Source organism: Rhyacophila brunnea, unplaced genomic scaffold (assembly GCF_057557595.1).
Source record: "Rhyacophila brunnea isolate RB1 unplaced genomic scaffold, BYU_Rbru_1.0 scaffold_17, whole genome shotgun sequence".
In the NCBI taxonomy this organism is placed as follows: Eukaryota; Metazoa; Arthropoda; class Insecta; order Trichoptera; family Rhyacophilidae; genus Rhyacophila; species Rhyacophila brunnea.
In genome coordinates, this window is record NW_028232827.1 from 21,308,541 (window position 1) to 21,324,981 (window position 16,441).

A 16,441-nucleotide genomic window follows, 5' to 3' on the forward strand; every position below is an offset into this window, starting at 1 on the left:
GCACAAATTAAAATATTAAAAACTACTGCGCAATTGTCATAATTCCGATCGTCATCCGATTTCATTTCACGTGTTGAAAGTTTACATGTTATTATCGCCGTGACTGGAAAACAGTAACCTGTAAAAATATATTAATAATGTGGATCACTTTGCACTTATCTGTAGAGCTACGATCAGACTAGCATTTGATACGCCAAAACCATGATTTACTGTTATTATGACCCTAGTGAAAACGAGAGTCAAAATATATATCATAATCTCATAATGGAATCGTTGGAAATCACGTGACCTTGTGCTTGCCCAATAGGCGGCCATAGACGGACAGTTTTCGTAGCAGTTTGAACATGGCACAGACAATAACTGTTCAATAACTGTACGTTAGTGGACACACCACAGATCAGTTTAACTACCCCATTTAAATCTGTCGAACTGTCAACAGACGTGCCCATATACGTACAGTTATTGTCTGTGGCAGATCAAGTGTCAAAAACTGTGGAGGTTATGTTCACGGAGATCATACACAGGGGTACCTACCTAGTGTTAAATTAGTTTTAAGTAGGGTATATTGAACGATATTAATTTTGTTAGATTTATTATGATTACAATTTATTGTTTGTGTAAATATATGTCCAGATTCTTTTATTTTGAATAAATTAGTCATAGTATACTAATTGTTGTTTTAATAAATTGTAATTAAGATAAAATACATACGTATTGTTTTATTCAAATCAGGGTTATATACATTAAATTTATGTAATATGTTTTATTCAATCACCAAAACAATTTACTTATTGGTTTTGAATAATATATATTAATTTGGTACAGACATATTAACAACACACAATAAATATTGTTTGCGGTACCTAGTTGACACTTCACAATATTCGTAATTATATAATATGAGTAGCAAAAGAATACGCAACAAAAATAATATACTTCTTATCGAACGAACTTAGAAGATTATGACAGAACTGTCAAAATTTGCCGCCAAATCGCGCCAGTTACTCCTACTTTACGACACAGCTAGCTAACGTCACCCGAAAACTTTCGGTGAGTTGAAATTCCAACATTTTTATAAAAACACGGGAGTGGGAGGTCGCTGGCAGTTTGAACATGGCACACATCTGAAAGGTCGAAAAGTGTCCGTCTATGGGCGCAGCAGATTATCTACCAAAGATAACTGTATGGTTATTAACTGGCATGTTCAACCTGTTACGAGAACAGTCCGTCTGTCGCCGGCAAATGCTCCATAAAAAAGGATAAAGTTTACTATATAGATAATTTTTATGAAGAATATCAAAACGGATCAATTATATATATCTATACTTCTATTTTTATTACAACGTTTTTCTTAGCTCGTATTTTCATTTGTCCGGTGGTTCTTTGTCCGGTACAAATCTTGCTATCGATTTTTAACTAAATACTTTAAAAAAAACCGACTAGCTAGACGTTTGAAACTTTTAGAATATATCAGAACACGATGCCAATGCATTTTTTAATGCTTTTAGCCATCTTTAAGTAGAATTGAATTCATTTTCAGTTAATTCTGTTTTGTATGAAAAGTTATTTCGACACCATTATTGGTAGCTAGGGGTCTGGGGTCCTAGCAACTAAATTGTTAATATATACGTGCGTTACTATGGACATCAATATGACATGTCTAGTACATTTTTTTTGATCGTTTAAGCTAGTCAAGTCAAGTTTATATGGTTCAACAGAATTTAAAAACGTTGTAGGTATATAAAAAGTTCTTTTATCTTGTAATTATTTATTTTCAATATGCTTGATTAATAATAAAATGATCAAAACCGTATTTGTTAAATTAATGTCTACCATTGTATCGAGGCCGTCTATAATCTGGTCTGGGCATTTAATGGCGTGTTTCGATGGTAGTGTTACTTATTGTGTAAACTTCGATTGCAATGAAGATATAATATTTGGTTTATATTAATTACTAACTTATCTACATATTACTACCATTTTTTCAATATGAAACAAACATCATTTTCTGAAAACAGATTATCATATTGCAATCGACGTATGTAATCGTGTCCGGAACTTGTACGTATGCAGTTCGGCAGTATCACACTTTACCGTGAAATGTTGTGTCGGAAATATATGGCCGTGTATTCAAAACCGTCCAGCCTCTTTGGGTCGTATAGTACTGACATAAAATTCACGTCCAAATAAAACACGGTTCTCGTCAGTTTACAGGAAGCCAGCAGCAAACAAATTTTGAAAATAGCCTATAATTACTGGATTATTCGTTAGGTTAGGTTACATTATATTCGGTTAGGTTAGGTTAGGTTTTCATTCTTGAATTCATGAATTTTGCCAAAATCAGCTATGAAAATTGAATTAATGTTCATGGTGAATCTAATAAAATTGGTCATCATCTCTTTCCGATAAGAAAGCTCACGGCGAACTGTGCTACGGTGAGATGTTTCACGTACAATTTAGATTTAACCATAAATAATAATTAGCACATCCATAGAAATTCACATTTTTGTGTCACTGCATGAACATAGAGTGCCACTTACCATTGTACGTATAGAAATGTAAAATAAAATAATATTTTTTTCGTTGAATTTTTACTAGATCAACATATTAATCCTCCATTACCAACTTAAAGAAGAAAAACAAACTCGCACAACCTTTTTTTTAAACACATGTCCCGTGACTATTTTTAGCTTTATTGGGACCACTTACGAATAAACCAGTAGGTACCCAAGACTTTTTTTATATTGGGTAAAGTATTTTCCCTACTCACCTGCGCTCCCGACCTGTAAAATTTTTATTAAATTGCCCCACCTGGCTCTCGACGAATCCCGCCTTTTTTAACGTTATTGTGTTGTATTTTTTCGCCTTGTTTTCAAATTTCATTTCTCTCTGAAATGGCTGTCATTGTTTTAATAATAAACTCATTTAATTCGCTGAGGGCGCTACCTACCTAATTATGTTTCGAATCAACTGGCTCCATGGGAATATATTATATAACTTTCTACTGGAGACGAGAACTTCCGTACTAAATACTTGCATTGTACGCGTAAGATTAATATTGCGCTGTGTTTCTCAAACTTTTTGTACTGCACCCCATCTGACTAACACAACAGTAGATACTAGCCGATCGTGTACGCACAGGTTCTCAAACTTATTTCGGCCACCGTCCACTTTGAGATTTTAAAAACATCTAGTGCCTCCCATATTTTTTAACCTTTTTACATTACCATCTGTTGCGTATCTTAAAAACAGTTATTGTAATAATAATTTTTATACATGCATTATTATATGGATAGGATAGATAGGGTGTGACCCATAACCTATTTCTGAGATCAAAGAATGTTTCAATGAAATGAAATAAAACTCATACTTGATCATATTTAAAAGTATTTTTATTAACATTAAAAAAAACTTTGAATTTAAAACTTATGTAATGTGAAGGGTCTCCAAGCATTCAAGCCTAAAATCGCATGTCAACAATTTAGGATAGGGATGGGATCGCCGCAATCGACCGAAAATATGTGTATGAAAAGAAATATCGGAAATCACAGACAATTTTATTTAGTTAACTTAACCATGGACTACGTACCTACATGAAATGTAAAGCTGCCTCCACATCATTACATGTATAAGCTACTCTAATTTAACCGTATTTACGAGACTCCAAGCATTCGAGTAGTACCTAAATCGCATCTCAAGTGGTGTGTTTGTCTGCCGTCATCCCTCTAGATTTCCTTAACGGCCCCTAATTTTCTTTGAGCCTTCTACTGTCTCCCTGAAAGCCTCCAGCGCCCACAAGGGGGCATTATCGCTCACTTTGAGAAAGACTGGTGTACTGTATAGTGGTAACATGATTATAAATTTTATGACCGAATAAGTATTTACATTTTAGCACGCGTGTAGCACTCGCTTCATCCAGTGGGAATGCTGTTATGGACGTCATACTAATGGAAGTAAGAAAAAACTTTCTTCAGAAACGATGCGAAGTTGTCAGATTACCAAATATGCAAGCTAACTTCAGTAAAAAGGTGAGTCTTTCAATACTTTTAATATTATTGCTATGTGACATAAGTACCGATGTTATAATTAGCGGCGTGTTTAGGGACTTGGTGGCTTGAGGCACTGACTGACGAAAAATAAAATAAAAACTATAAATTAAAACTAGCAACGTAAGTACGCTCGTATTTCTTTTCTAGAATCACACCTGTACACAATATAATACTATTAATAGTTAATTTTAATTATATACAAGTACGAATTTGTTTGAATGGTCATGTTGTAAGTCCCATAATATTAGTTACAGGGGTTTTGTTATGCTGTGGATAATATTTCATACTTAATTATATATACTGCATTTTTTTAATTAAGTTTGTATAATTAAGTAATTGAACCGTTTCGAGGCCCTCTTTTAAATCTTTTGACGAATCGATTGCGTCACCTGCGTCAAAGAAAATCGCCGCTGGTTATAATACTATATTAATTGGTTCTTGTCTATTTAGTGGGTGGAAGCCAACGGCAAATAAATTTTGAAAATAGCCGATATACTAGATTTTTTTTTGTTAGGTTATCATTCTTGAATTCATGAATTTTACCGAAATTGACAATGAAAATCGCCGCTGTTCCCGCGTGGCTTCCAGTAAACAGACATGTACCCATCTTGTACCATATATCTCTGTAAATGTGTATTGTAATGAATTTAATTGGTTCCTTATAATATATTGTATTCTTCTTTCTCTGCAACCATACAAACGAGTGAAAGTTCACAAAATGATTTTAGTAAGTACAAAATGTGTTGATTTAATAAAAAATCGGTACGGTTCGGTTATGAGGAATACAGCGGAAAACATATTTTGAAAATACCCGATATACTGGATTATTTGATTTGTGACTATTTGTATTGTACCAAACCTAACCTAACCTAACCCAAACAAATAAATAATCCAGTATATCGGGTATTTTCAAAATGTGTTTTCCACTGTATTCCTCATAACCGAACTGTACCAAAAAATCTTCAAAATTATTCTAGTGTCAGTGTCTTATAAACATTAGAATTCTTATTTTTTTTCTCATTTGTATCATATACGTATTGGTCCGGCGGGACACCGGCAGAAATCCCGGTAGGCCGATGATCCCCAAACGCGTTTTTTCCAAAGATTTTGATTTTACTCGTATTATAGTTGGTAGCTACTTATACAGATTTCAAATAATATATAATAACACTTCATATTAAACTGTTGGACGATATGCAGTAAGTTAATGTTACCATAATATTTATATAACACTGTATGCACGTATCTTTGACATATTGTCGTGTTGTGTTCAGTAAAATTTTATGGACAACATGATTCAGTTTCATATCAACACGTTTTGAAAAAAATGTTTTTCACAATTAAATTTTGAGCCAACGATTACAAAATTTCTTGGACAGGTCTTAAAGCTATCAATCCTCCTTGTAATATAATATTAAACCCGTAGATTTTGAAAGGCGAACTCTATATTATCATATCATTAAAAATTATATACCTATATGGAAATAACTATAATCACAGGTGTAGCAATCAATACCGCTAAGCCATTACATGGGTGACACACTTTAATATGAATGTTTTGTTGTCAAAACAAAACATAACTAGATCAGTAGGATCTGTTATGATTTGTTAATTGCGACAATATCTCTTGTTATATATGGACTGTATTTGTATAAATAAGAAGGACATTTCATAAATCCTCACTCACTCATCGAGTCCGTCACGCGACGCACTACTATCGTCACGAGTCCTTCACTCGACATAGTGAACCGTCATCCACTCGAGTCCAGTCTCTCAGTTCATTATTTTAATCAATCTTTCGATCACATCGATCTCACCAGTACATGCATACCCGCGATTATAACATCACGCTGCCATCATTTATTATTGTATTTATTTATTCTTGTAACGACCCAATAAACTCTCCTCTAAACAATTAAGCAACCACGACTTATCTCCTCCAGCTTCATCATTGCCAAACAGGATTCAAGATTCTGAGATTGCAAATCTTGATTAATATCCTTTTACTCGATTAGATAATTGAATAGCTATAAAATTGAAGCTTGTGATATATTATAATTTAAGTTTAACATAATATAATCATATGTTATATAAGGTTTTGTGTTTACGATGTGCAGGACATGGCGTACGAGACAGATTCATTCGCTTTATGAGCGGTTTTATGGCTTCATTATGCACCGGCTAGAATTCGTTATTGCAGCACTAAACATCGCTTTATCTCCTCAGATTGGACTTATCACTTGGCAGGGAGAATTCGAAACGATAGACGGATGGCTTCTGGATCTTTCCACGATAGACCGAACGAATGACGTCACTTTGACGCAGGGCGTCAGCAAATCTTCCATGGTGGTGTCAATGGGATTGTCAAAAATGAGAGTAAGTTATTAAACATACATTCAAGCCCGCCCCCAACGCGTAAAATGTGCGTTTCAATAACAAAAAAATATGTTCGCTTCCCTTCGTTATTATGGATTATTTGAGGCAGGGCTTAATTGAATTTTAAAAACTAACCAACACCATCTGAAATTTGTATTCTTAGTTCAATGAAAACAATTAATAAATATGACTGACAAAGTTTAGTTTGCAATATTTATGTCGGATCTCCACAGCCTACCTTCATCTTTCGCCACAGCAATATAATACCCACCCTCGCGTTCACTCAAGATTAATACTTAATTTTAACAAAGATTGTCTTCAAATAATCGCAATGATTTAGAGTGAGTCATATGTCATATATGAACTTTTTTTGTATCTATGACATTCATTTTTATCTCAGTGTAGATCATGGGTGGCCAACCTTTTCAGCAGCCGGGCCAGATTCTAAAAATGAGATTTCCTTCCGGGCCGCACAACCGATTTTTTTTATTATACAAAACAAAAAAGAAATATATATTAATAAAATAAAACATAAATGAGAATCAAACATATTTATTAGATTAGACTTTTTTTAAATAATAAAAAATAAACAAAATAATATAAAAATAATAAATTTTAGTGCGAAGTTTAATTTTGTGTGGAAGGATAAGTGCATCAATATCGATATCGAATGACGTTGTTCCTACATGCAAACAATTTTCCAAATGCACATCAGCGATTCGTGTTCTCACTCTGGATTTGATATGCTTCATCCGACTAAAAAGCTGTTCACACGTGTAAGTGTTTTCAAATAGCGAAGTCATCATTAGAGCATTTTTGTAAACTGCAGGATATTTCTCCTTGTCCAAATATGTTTTGTAAAACTCTTCCAAACCAACCTGATGGAATTTCTCCTTTAACTGTTCATCCCAACATATTTCACAATGTTCCATTTGTAAATTTCCCGGTAATAAATTCACGTCTATGGAGAATGGCGTTGCAAATGCAGCAAAAAGCACACGGTGCTTTTAAAATCTTGAGCTAATATTTAATCATAATTTGCGAAATTAGCACATCTAGCGGTAGCATTTGATTTATTATTATTTTTATTTTCTCACTGCTTCACGGGCCATAAGTTGACACCCAGTGGGCCGCATGCGGCCCGCGGGCCCCGGGTTGGCCACCCATGGTGTAGATATAGCAATTAAATAAATTAATCTTTTGAGTTGTGATTTTACATATTGTTAATGTCAATAATGATACAATAATAGAGAATTTATCTACAATACCGACATATCAAAACATTGTGTTGTAAAATGTTTAAATGCTCGCAGTTTTTGATAGATGGAAACTGTCTCACAAAGAATATGCGATGCGAAATGACATGCAGCTAATTTAATCTTCATTCTTATTAATCTTTTTACATTTTCACGTTGATATTTAAACTCGGTCTATATAGATAACTTCCTCTAGAGTCTAGGTATAGAGTAGATGACGAAAGAAAAGAACTCTGTTTATAAAAAGAAGTTTTTCTTTCGGTCTTTTAAGTCTTTAGCTCATCTTACCCCCGAATTATGTATCACACTGAATGGTGAAACTGAAATAAAAATATTCTGAAATATCTTTCATATTATTGTAATATATGTGCTAAAATGGTCTTTGTTACGCGTTTTAGGTCGGTTTTGACGAATACAGGCTGAAATTTATGAAAATCGGACCAACCGGAAGAATTGAGGCGATTATAGGTGAAAATTCTATTCACATGAAAATATCTGCCGGAGTCAACAAATGGCGCAACTTCGCGACAATAGACGAATTAAAAATTGAATACTTCGGGTATGTGATTTTTTAAATTTCATTTCAATAAAAAATTAATCCCTAACACAATTTTCCAGTCAAATGCTTTGATATAAACAACTGTTTAAAATAGGCTTTTAACAATATTAAACCGTGTATCAGTAACTTTATATTGTGACGACTCCTATTTGACCCAATTTAAAATCGCCTCAATTAAATTGACACGCCTTTTTGCTAAAAATAAAAATAGCCCTGATAAAACAGCCCCGCACAATTTTTGTAATGTTGATTGGTTTACGTTGTCACATTGTTATGATAATAAAGTTGTATTTTTTTATCAGTGATGTAGATATTCACATAACTGGGCTGGGACCTCTCAATTGGCTGGTGTCGACAATTTCAACATGGGTGTCGGGCCATATAAAAAACATCGCAATTCCAATGATGGAGAATCAAATAAAGGCTGAAATTCAAAAAGCGATAGATGGAATCAACGTCTGGGAGCTTGTCAATAAATCGAAACAGTAATATTATCGAAATAGTTATTAAACAAATTTATACATATATATCGGTAAATAATATACTTTTTTTATAACAAATTTACGAGTTATATGTTATTAAAAATATATTTTTCTTGCCTCAGACATGAATATAAATTGTTAAGTAAATTTTATATCCCACTAAGTGTGCATTCATAGATTACGAGTTCTTTCACCATTTATCGACAACCAGCGAGACAATATTTATCATGTACACTATTCGTGGGACTCTACCTTGATGAAATAAACTATATACGACAAGGTCCTTAAAGCAGTGATGCACAACCATTTTATCAGCACAACCAATTTATACATACTTAATAATATTTCTAATAGCTGCCGCAACCACATATAATATAACAAACGAATATCTAGATATATCTCATACTCTCATGCAGAATCATATTACGTGCATATAAAATGGATATTAGTGCCATCACCACAAAGTAGATCGCTGACAATGTGGTATCAAGCGTCTTGAGATTGGGTTCAATGTGCAAATTGAAATTGTTAAGTCTGAAAAAGGTCTAAATTGTGTAGGAAAGATTTAAATGTCATTATGACGCTCGGTCTTTTATCATCTTCGGAATCAACATTTAATGATCGAGAATTATTGTAAAATTAATAAAATTAGCCTTATTTTGGTACATGAGATCTCCGTGGTTATAGCACTTTTTCAAAGTAATCTTTCGTCATTACGTGGATTATAAAGTTTATTTAAGTGTTATATAATAAATATAAATCTGCCATAATACACTATGAAAACATAATATTACGATTTGTCACTGAAAACCTAGTCTAAAGACGTCGGTGGGCCGCGGGTTGTGCACCACTGCTCTAAAATTTAAGATGACGAAACTGGTCATGGTCGTTATTGAATTATTTTGATGAAGTTCTTCATATTTATATAATATTAATAAAACAATATAAATATGTACTTTATTTTGTAGGATAAAATATTTAGAACCATCCATATTTTATTTATTTTCCAAAGCATCATATTATTTTCATTATTATATGTTTAATTGATATTTTTGTATATATGTATATAAGTATATATATATATTATATTAATTTCAAATTCAACAAATAACTTAAATCGGCCATTATAATCTGTACTCTAGATATAATAAATTGTCTTGTTTTATTTCGATTGAAATATATCTTTTATATGCCAATGGTTGGAAACCACTTGTATTACGTGCGTATTTTTTTTGATACAGTAAAGAATGACTGAGCACAATATGTATATTGTATTATAATATAGTGAATCCAGAATGGCACCTATTTTATACATAACTTATAAATAAATAAAAATTAATAAAACTGTACCACCTTATTACCTAATCATTTATTTAATTGTTATTATAATAATTATACATCATAATATATTAGAACTGCTTTTATATTATGTAAATTGTTTAATATTAACGTTGATACTTTTATTTATAAAAAAAGGATATTAACATTTTCCGTCTTCCAAATAAGCAATACTTTTATAATGTTAAATTTAATATGTGTGACACTGTTGGATGCGCTAATAAAATATTTATTATCAATGAAAATAATTTAATTAAACTAGCAATGAAAAAAAACTGTTATTTCGGAGGTTGTGAAACAACGTACCAGGTAATTTGTACGAAACCACTTGTACGAAATTGGCATAAAACCGAATCACAAAAGGCAGAAAAGCATTCAAACCCACTGAATGTATTAAAAACAAGTGAGAGTTTCAATTGAAATACGACGTCTATTCGGAGACATTGTCGCTCCGTGTAGGTTTTATTTTTATTTTTATTTTATTTATTAAGAAACAAACAGTTACATATTGATTACAAAAATATAATAATGAAAAGCAACCAGCAAAGTTTCCAGTAGAAAAGTAGACAATCTGACATTATTTGGCATAATGATATACATAATATTCGATAATAATAAATTATGGTAGGTATTTCTACTTATCTTTTAGTTATTATGAATTTTTTCCATATTTACACTTTAATACTTTTTTTTAAATATTGGTCTTAAGTGTTTTAACCGTATAAAGCCGTATTTAATAATTGTAACGAAGATTACAATATTATATTTTTGCATATATTATGGCGTATAATACGCCCAGTGATTTTTATATAAGTATTCATTATAATTACAATCTAATATAGTTTAAGTAGGTTTGTATTTTTGTGTCTAGCGACTCTAGCTGATGGTTTTGCGTAATTTTTCTTCGTACAAGTGTATTCGTACAAACTACATGTTAATGTTGTAACAAAGAAAAAAAACGTTGTTTTTTATAGTTTTCTCATTAACTTAAAATTGAGGTTGGTAAATCAGTGGTCCTCAAAAGTGCAGACATCGTTTGTTTTATTTTAAATGATGAAACTAAGACGTAGGTATAGTTCGATTGAGAATCACTTTTTTACTAGACATTCCTATAGTGCATGATATATAATATGTGTTTTTAATTGTGTTTAATAAATTAAACCGTTTTATTGTTGTGAATATATATAATAATATTGCTATTCGTTTACTAATAAAATTCATGTTTCACGAGAATACACTGTGAAGTTAGGTAATTGTTATAAATTATTTTGTAATTTAAGTGCGAAAACAATGACTATAATTTAAAAAAAAAAAAAAAAAAACCTCCGATTTCATACATCGCTGTTAGTAGCAGTCAACGATATTATGTATTTTTCAATTTGTTCTGTATAGCGTTTTGAAAGTGTGAATTCCATTATTGTTTCATAATATTATTATTGCAGATACATGCTTGTGAAATAAAGCCTTCGTAGTATAATCTGGTTGGGAATGGGGAAGGGGTGGTAATTTACATATACATTTTTATTGGTAAACGAATCGCAATCAATCCTAAAATTATTTGATATACCTAATATTTAAAATAATCTAATACTGTTATTTATTATTTCGAAGAATATGATTTGAAACCACTTGCATATATTGTGTTATATATCATAAAAATGATAGTAGTTTACTTTTTGTACCCAAAAATAATATGTAGGCACGAACGCGATCATAAACAGGTAAAGCCTTATTTTGCTATATGGGCCAAATTTTCGTTAGCACCACGATGTTTCTTGCGTGCATTTATCATGTATATTTGATTGATAGCAATAAATGGTTTCGTCATTTTTTGTTGTACCTACGTATATTCTGAAAGATGTTGAAAAAAACCTTATTTTTCGTGATAGAGCCTCCAATGGTTTTCCTATCAAAATTGCTGAAGCCATGATTTAGTTTGACGTAATTGTCATTTGTTATGCAGCATAAACCACAAACCCAAACCCAATATTGATGGTTTGTATACAATTATAAGTCGTGAGGTACTTACTATACGTAAATTATCAATGATCAGTACCGGTTTCATTCGATCCAATGCTACAGTTAACACTGATTACCTATATATGTTTTGTATTTTAAATAATAAAATGACACCTTTAAAGTGGTCACTTCCATAATGTGTAGGCTTTTTCTTTTAAGAAGTAGGTTTTCTTCAATATTAGACATTCCAAATGAGTCTGCGTTAACAAATCAAGCAATATTTCCTGTAGTTTTAAAATGATTTGGAATTTTCTAAATAAATATGTAATCTCGATCGACCTTAGTTTTTTTTTTATACGGAAACAAATGAAAAAAATATGTTGTAAGTGAATTATGCCATTCAATGTACACAGATATTTTCAGTTAAATAAGTCTGTAATTTGTCATAAAATCGAATATTCCTTTCTAGGATTATTAATCATTAAACCAATTATATACAGGAATTTCTGAATTGCTAAAATTTAATTAAACTGTAAAATTTCGCCGAAACGTCATTATCTTAGATCAAGATATTTTTACTTGTTTCCGTATTGAACTACGGTATCGAATTAACAGGATTCACATTTTAATTGGTCCTATTTAAGTTAAAGGCAGTTGATATTCATGATTTCACGGTCTAATTAAGCATGTAATCATTATATTTACAATGTCGTATTCACATAAAATTAAAGACTGTTATAGAGCGTATATACCGTGCCTTTGACATAATAAAAATCAACTCCGTCTTATATAAGCAATATCTATTACATATTGTCCTGTTTATTAAGATATTAAAAAGAACGCTGATCTCCTGTTATACAACTTAGGTTATATAATAAAATATTAACAATATTTTGTTTTTTTTGTGCTATACTTATTGAAACCATGAGCAATAAAATATGTTTATGTTATAAAAATTGGTTTTATTTTATTTCTGACTTATTCATTTAATTCAATTCCATTTTAAACAAATTATTAATATTACAAATTTATTATTCCATAATGAAGATAAACAATTTATAAAAGTTTATAAGAGAATCATGATATAAAATTCAGTGAGCAATAAGAATATAGTGAACAACTGATGCACAATTAATTCATTAGAATATCTAAGCAGTTTGTTCAGACCCAATCGGTATCACAATGGTAGGTTGGTGTTACACCTTGGGAGAATAAACTACTGATGCTCCCTCTACGGTGAACACCACAACAATATCTGACTTTTCATTTACTCTACGCAGAAATTTTACAAAATCAAATGAAGATTTCAGACGCGCATACAAGAAAATGATGGGAGGGGGACGCCGTTTCGAAAAAAAATGTATTATTATTTTTCTATGGAGGAAAGTGGGTGCGGGTTTGAAAGATCTTTTTAAACTTTTCATATATATTATATAATCACGCCCACTATCTAGTAATTATGTAATTATCTTTTTATGAGATTGTTAAAAGTTGTCTAATACAGTGCTGGATGACGGCATGTGCACACGCATAGTGCCCACTACGAAGGGTCACCTGAAATATAAATGGTAATTATATTACTGGGCCTATTTGCTACACACTGTTATATTAAAGGGCGTTTACGATTTTATTTTACTAATCTGACATTTATTTTACTTTACTGCGAAATACATAGATATTTTTCACCTACTACTGATTATTATTCTCAAGAGGCTGGTAAAACGGGTCAGTTAGTCTGAACGTACATCGCTAACTCCAACATAAATATAAGTCATTGACATTCAGAATAATATGATCGCCTGAATCGCAAAACGGGACTGATTTTTTATATCGAAACTGCAACTTTACAGGAGAGAATTTTGAAATAAGGATTTCATTGATTTCATCATCATTGACTAACTTTTGCTGGTGTACTTCCGAAATAAATAGATAATTTTCGGCAAAATATTATTTGTTATATTTCTTGTATACGCAAATTATCTTAATTATTATTTTACCCAAAAACAAATTAAGGGCCTCATAAATAAAACATTGAATGAGGCACTTGAAGACCTAGTTACGGCACTTGCTGCAGTAAGTATACTGAAATGAGTGGTATGTACATATACACCGGATAATAACTCTGCGCATAAGACGTCATTAATTTTTAGTTTCTAAAGTTTTATCCAGGTTTTAGTTGCCAATTATTTTTCAGTTAATCTTATGTCGTTGCAAATTTATCCAGCAGTAATTCATTCGTGTTAAAATCTACGTAAGTTAATTATGAAGAAACTTCAATGATTAAATTGCACAACTTACATTTTTTCTCGAAAACTGTCAATCCTCTTATCGCATTCATTTGTGAAGTATCTGCAAATTAAGACAAATATAAGATTATTTATATATTCAATTTATGATCATGTATATGTCTAGTTAGGCAGGTACTAGTCATAATTACTGGATGACGTGTCGAGATTTCTCATCTCGAGAATTTAAAAAAAAGAATTCTCGCTTCTCGAGATTTTTTTTCATAAATTTCGACAATCCCATTTCTCGAGAAATAACGAATGAGAATATTTCGAAAAATCTGTAGTAAGATGGCAAAACATGATATGTCCGGTTTTTTTGTCAAATTGAGTTATACCTTCAGACTCGTCTCAGTGATATCTGCAAGATATTAAAATATGGTATGTCTATATCTTATATGTTGGGAGAAATAAGCTGTGTCAATATGTGATTTGTCCATTGTTTGAATATTATTCGAAATTCAAATTTGCACTCATGAACACTTTAGAAAAACGGACATATCATGTTTTGCCGTCTTACTAGAGATTTAATTTTCTTAAGATTCGGAATTTTATATTGAATTTGATTGAAAATATTTTGAAAGATGACAGTTTTAACATGATGAACTAAAAAAAGGTTTCATGTTAGATTCTCGATGAAATTTTTCAAGTTCGAGTGAAAATTTGGAAGAAGAGTTTTAAAACAGTTCTCATCTCTCGAAATTGAATTCTCTTGCAAAATTCTTCGTATAAAAATAACACAAAGGCTCAGTATTGCTTGTATAAGTAGCGATTTGTTAATTACGTCATGACAGCAACATCATTAGTTACTATGCGTCCGAAAAGTTTCATATTAAAGTAGTAAGTATATAAAAATATCTAAGTTAATAAATTTAGTGGAACCAGAACCTAAGTTTTAATACTTCACGAGACAGGGTGATGACCTCTAGGATTTCACGTAGGTACCGGACGTAGGGACCGGACGCGATCCGGTATGCTCCGGTTCATTGCAAGCCCTCCGTTAGGTATAGGTAACTTACCCAAATAACGATTTTATTATTGACGTCACTGACAAAGAAAACCACGTGTTTGTACTAATCTAGGGATAAAAAGCAAACAAAACACGTTTAATTTTATTTTGTGAATATGATCAGATCCTTTGATAAAATGCTTTAAACTTTTCATAATGAAGCCGCTGTGTATTTACGTAATGTTTACATCCATAAATAATTAGAGAAAGTCCGTTATAACAGATTATATTCTGTTATTTTACGTGAAATATCCGGTTTCTTTCGCCTTGCAATTCCGTAAAGAGTAATTAGAGGCCTCGCGAACCTACTCAGTTGTTTGTCTAATCTCTCTCGAATTAATGGGTTAGCAATAGGAGAACCCCTGACACAGTCCGTATTAACATATCTCATTGGAAATTAAACTTTATCCCTACATATATCACGTTGTGTATGTTTGTTGAATTCCGGATTACAGACGTAGGTTATTCATAGGTTCAAATCCAAGCTTGTAATTAGCATATCGTTGTTGATTCTGCAAAACCTGCTATGTACATTTTGATAAGTTTCGAGTTATCTATGGATGTACATTGCAGAATTGAGATTAGAATCACCACACTATTCTAAAAAAATGAGTCCCATTACTAACCTACTCGGCTGATTGTGATATAATTATATTTGTAATGTTTTAATATAACATCATATTTAAAAAAATGTTATCAATAAATATATTAAACTTAATTCAAGAAAACGCTTCAGAAAGTATTGTAAAAACAGTAGTTAACTTCGTTGCAATTAGACAGGACATGTATAGCAGTGGTCAGTGCACGTGGTCACGAATCCCGGGGGACGCAAATTCGAATCCTGCTGGGTGTCGTATTTTTTTCGAAAAGTTTTTTTCTATTGGTTTCAATATATTCTCAAATTAAGTTTGTTAAATAATGAATCATTAATTTTCATAAAACTTGATATTGCAGCTCATAAACTTATCAAAGGCGTCACATACATATTATTATGTAGCGTCAAGGGACGAATTAAAAAGGCGTATTTAGGCAAGGTGTGGGCAAATTAGATACTGCATCCCTTGTGAAACCACTCAGGACGTTGGAGATGATCTAGGCCAGTACTTCTCAAACTGGGGGGTGCGGCCC

At 31.7% G+C, this 16,441-nt stretch overlaps 1 protein-coding gene across 1 annotated transcript in view; it reads left to right on the top strand.

Annotated features, from left to right (window-relative positions):
* The window catches only part of LOC147073825 (uncharacterized), a 42,890-nt gene extending 29,925 nt beyond the window's left edge, over positions 1-12,965 (top strand). The window contains exons 7-10 of the mRNA XM_085944449.1: positions 3,893-4,028; positions 6,276-6,425; positions 8,080-8,240; positions 8,543-12,965. Of these exons, the coding sequence (XP_085800575.1) occupies positions 3,893-4,028; positions 6,276-6,425; positions 8,080-8,240; positions 8,543-8,729 (634 nt within the window). The 3' untranslated portion in view covers positions 8,730-12,965. The remainder of the gene's footprint in view (positions 1-3,892; positions 4,029-6,275; positions 6,426-8,079; positions 8,241-8,542) is intronic.
* The last annotated feature ends 3,476 nt before the right edge of the window (positions 12,966-16,441 follow it).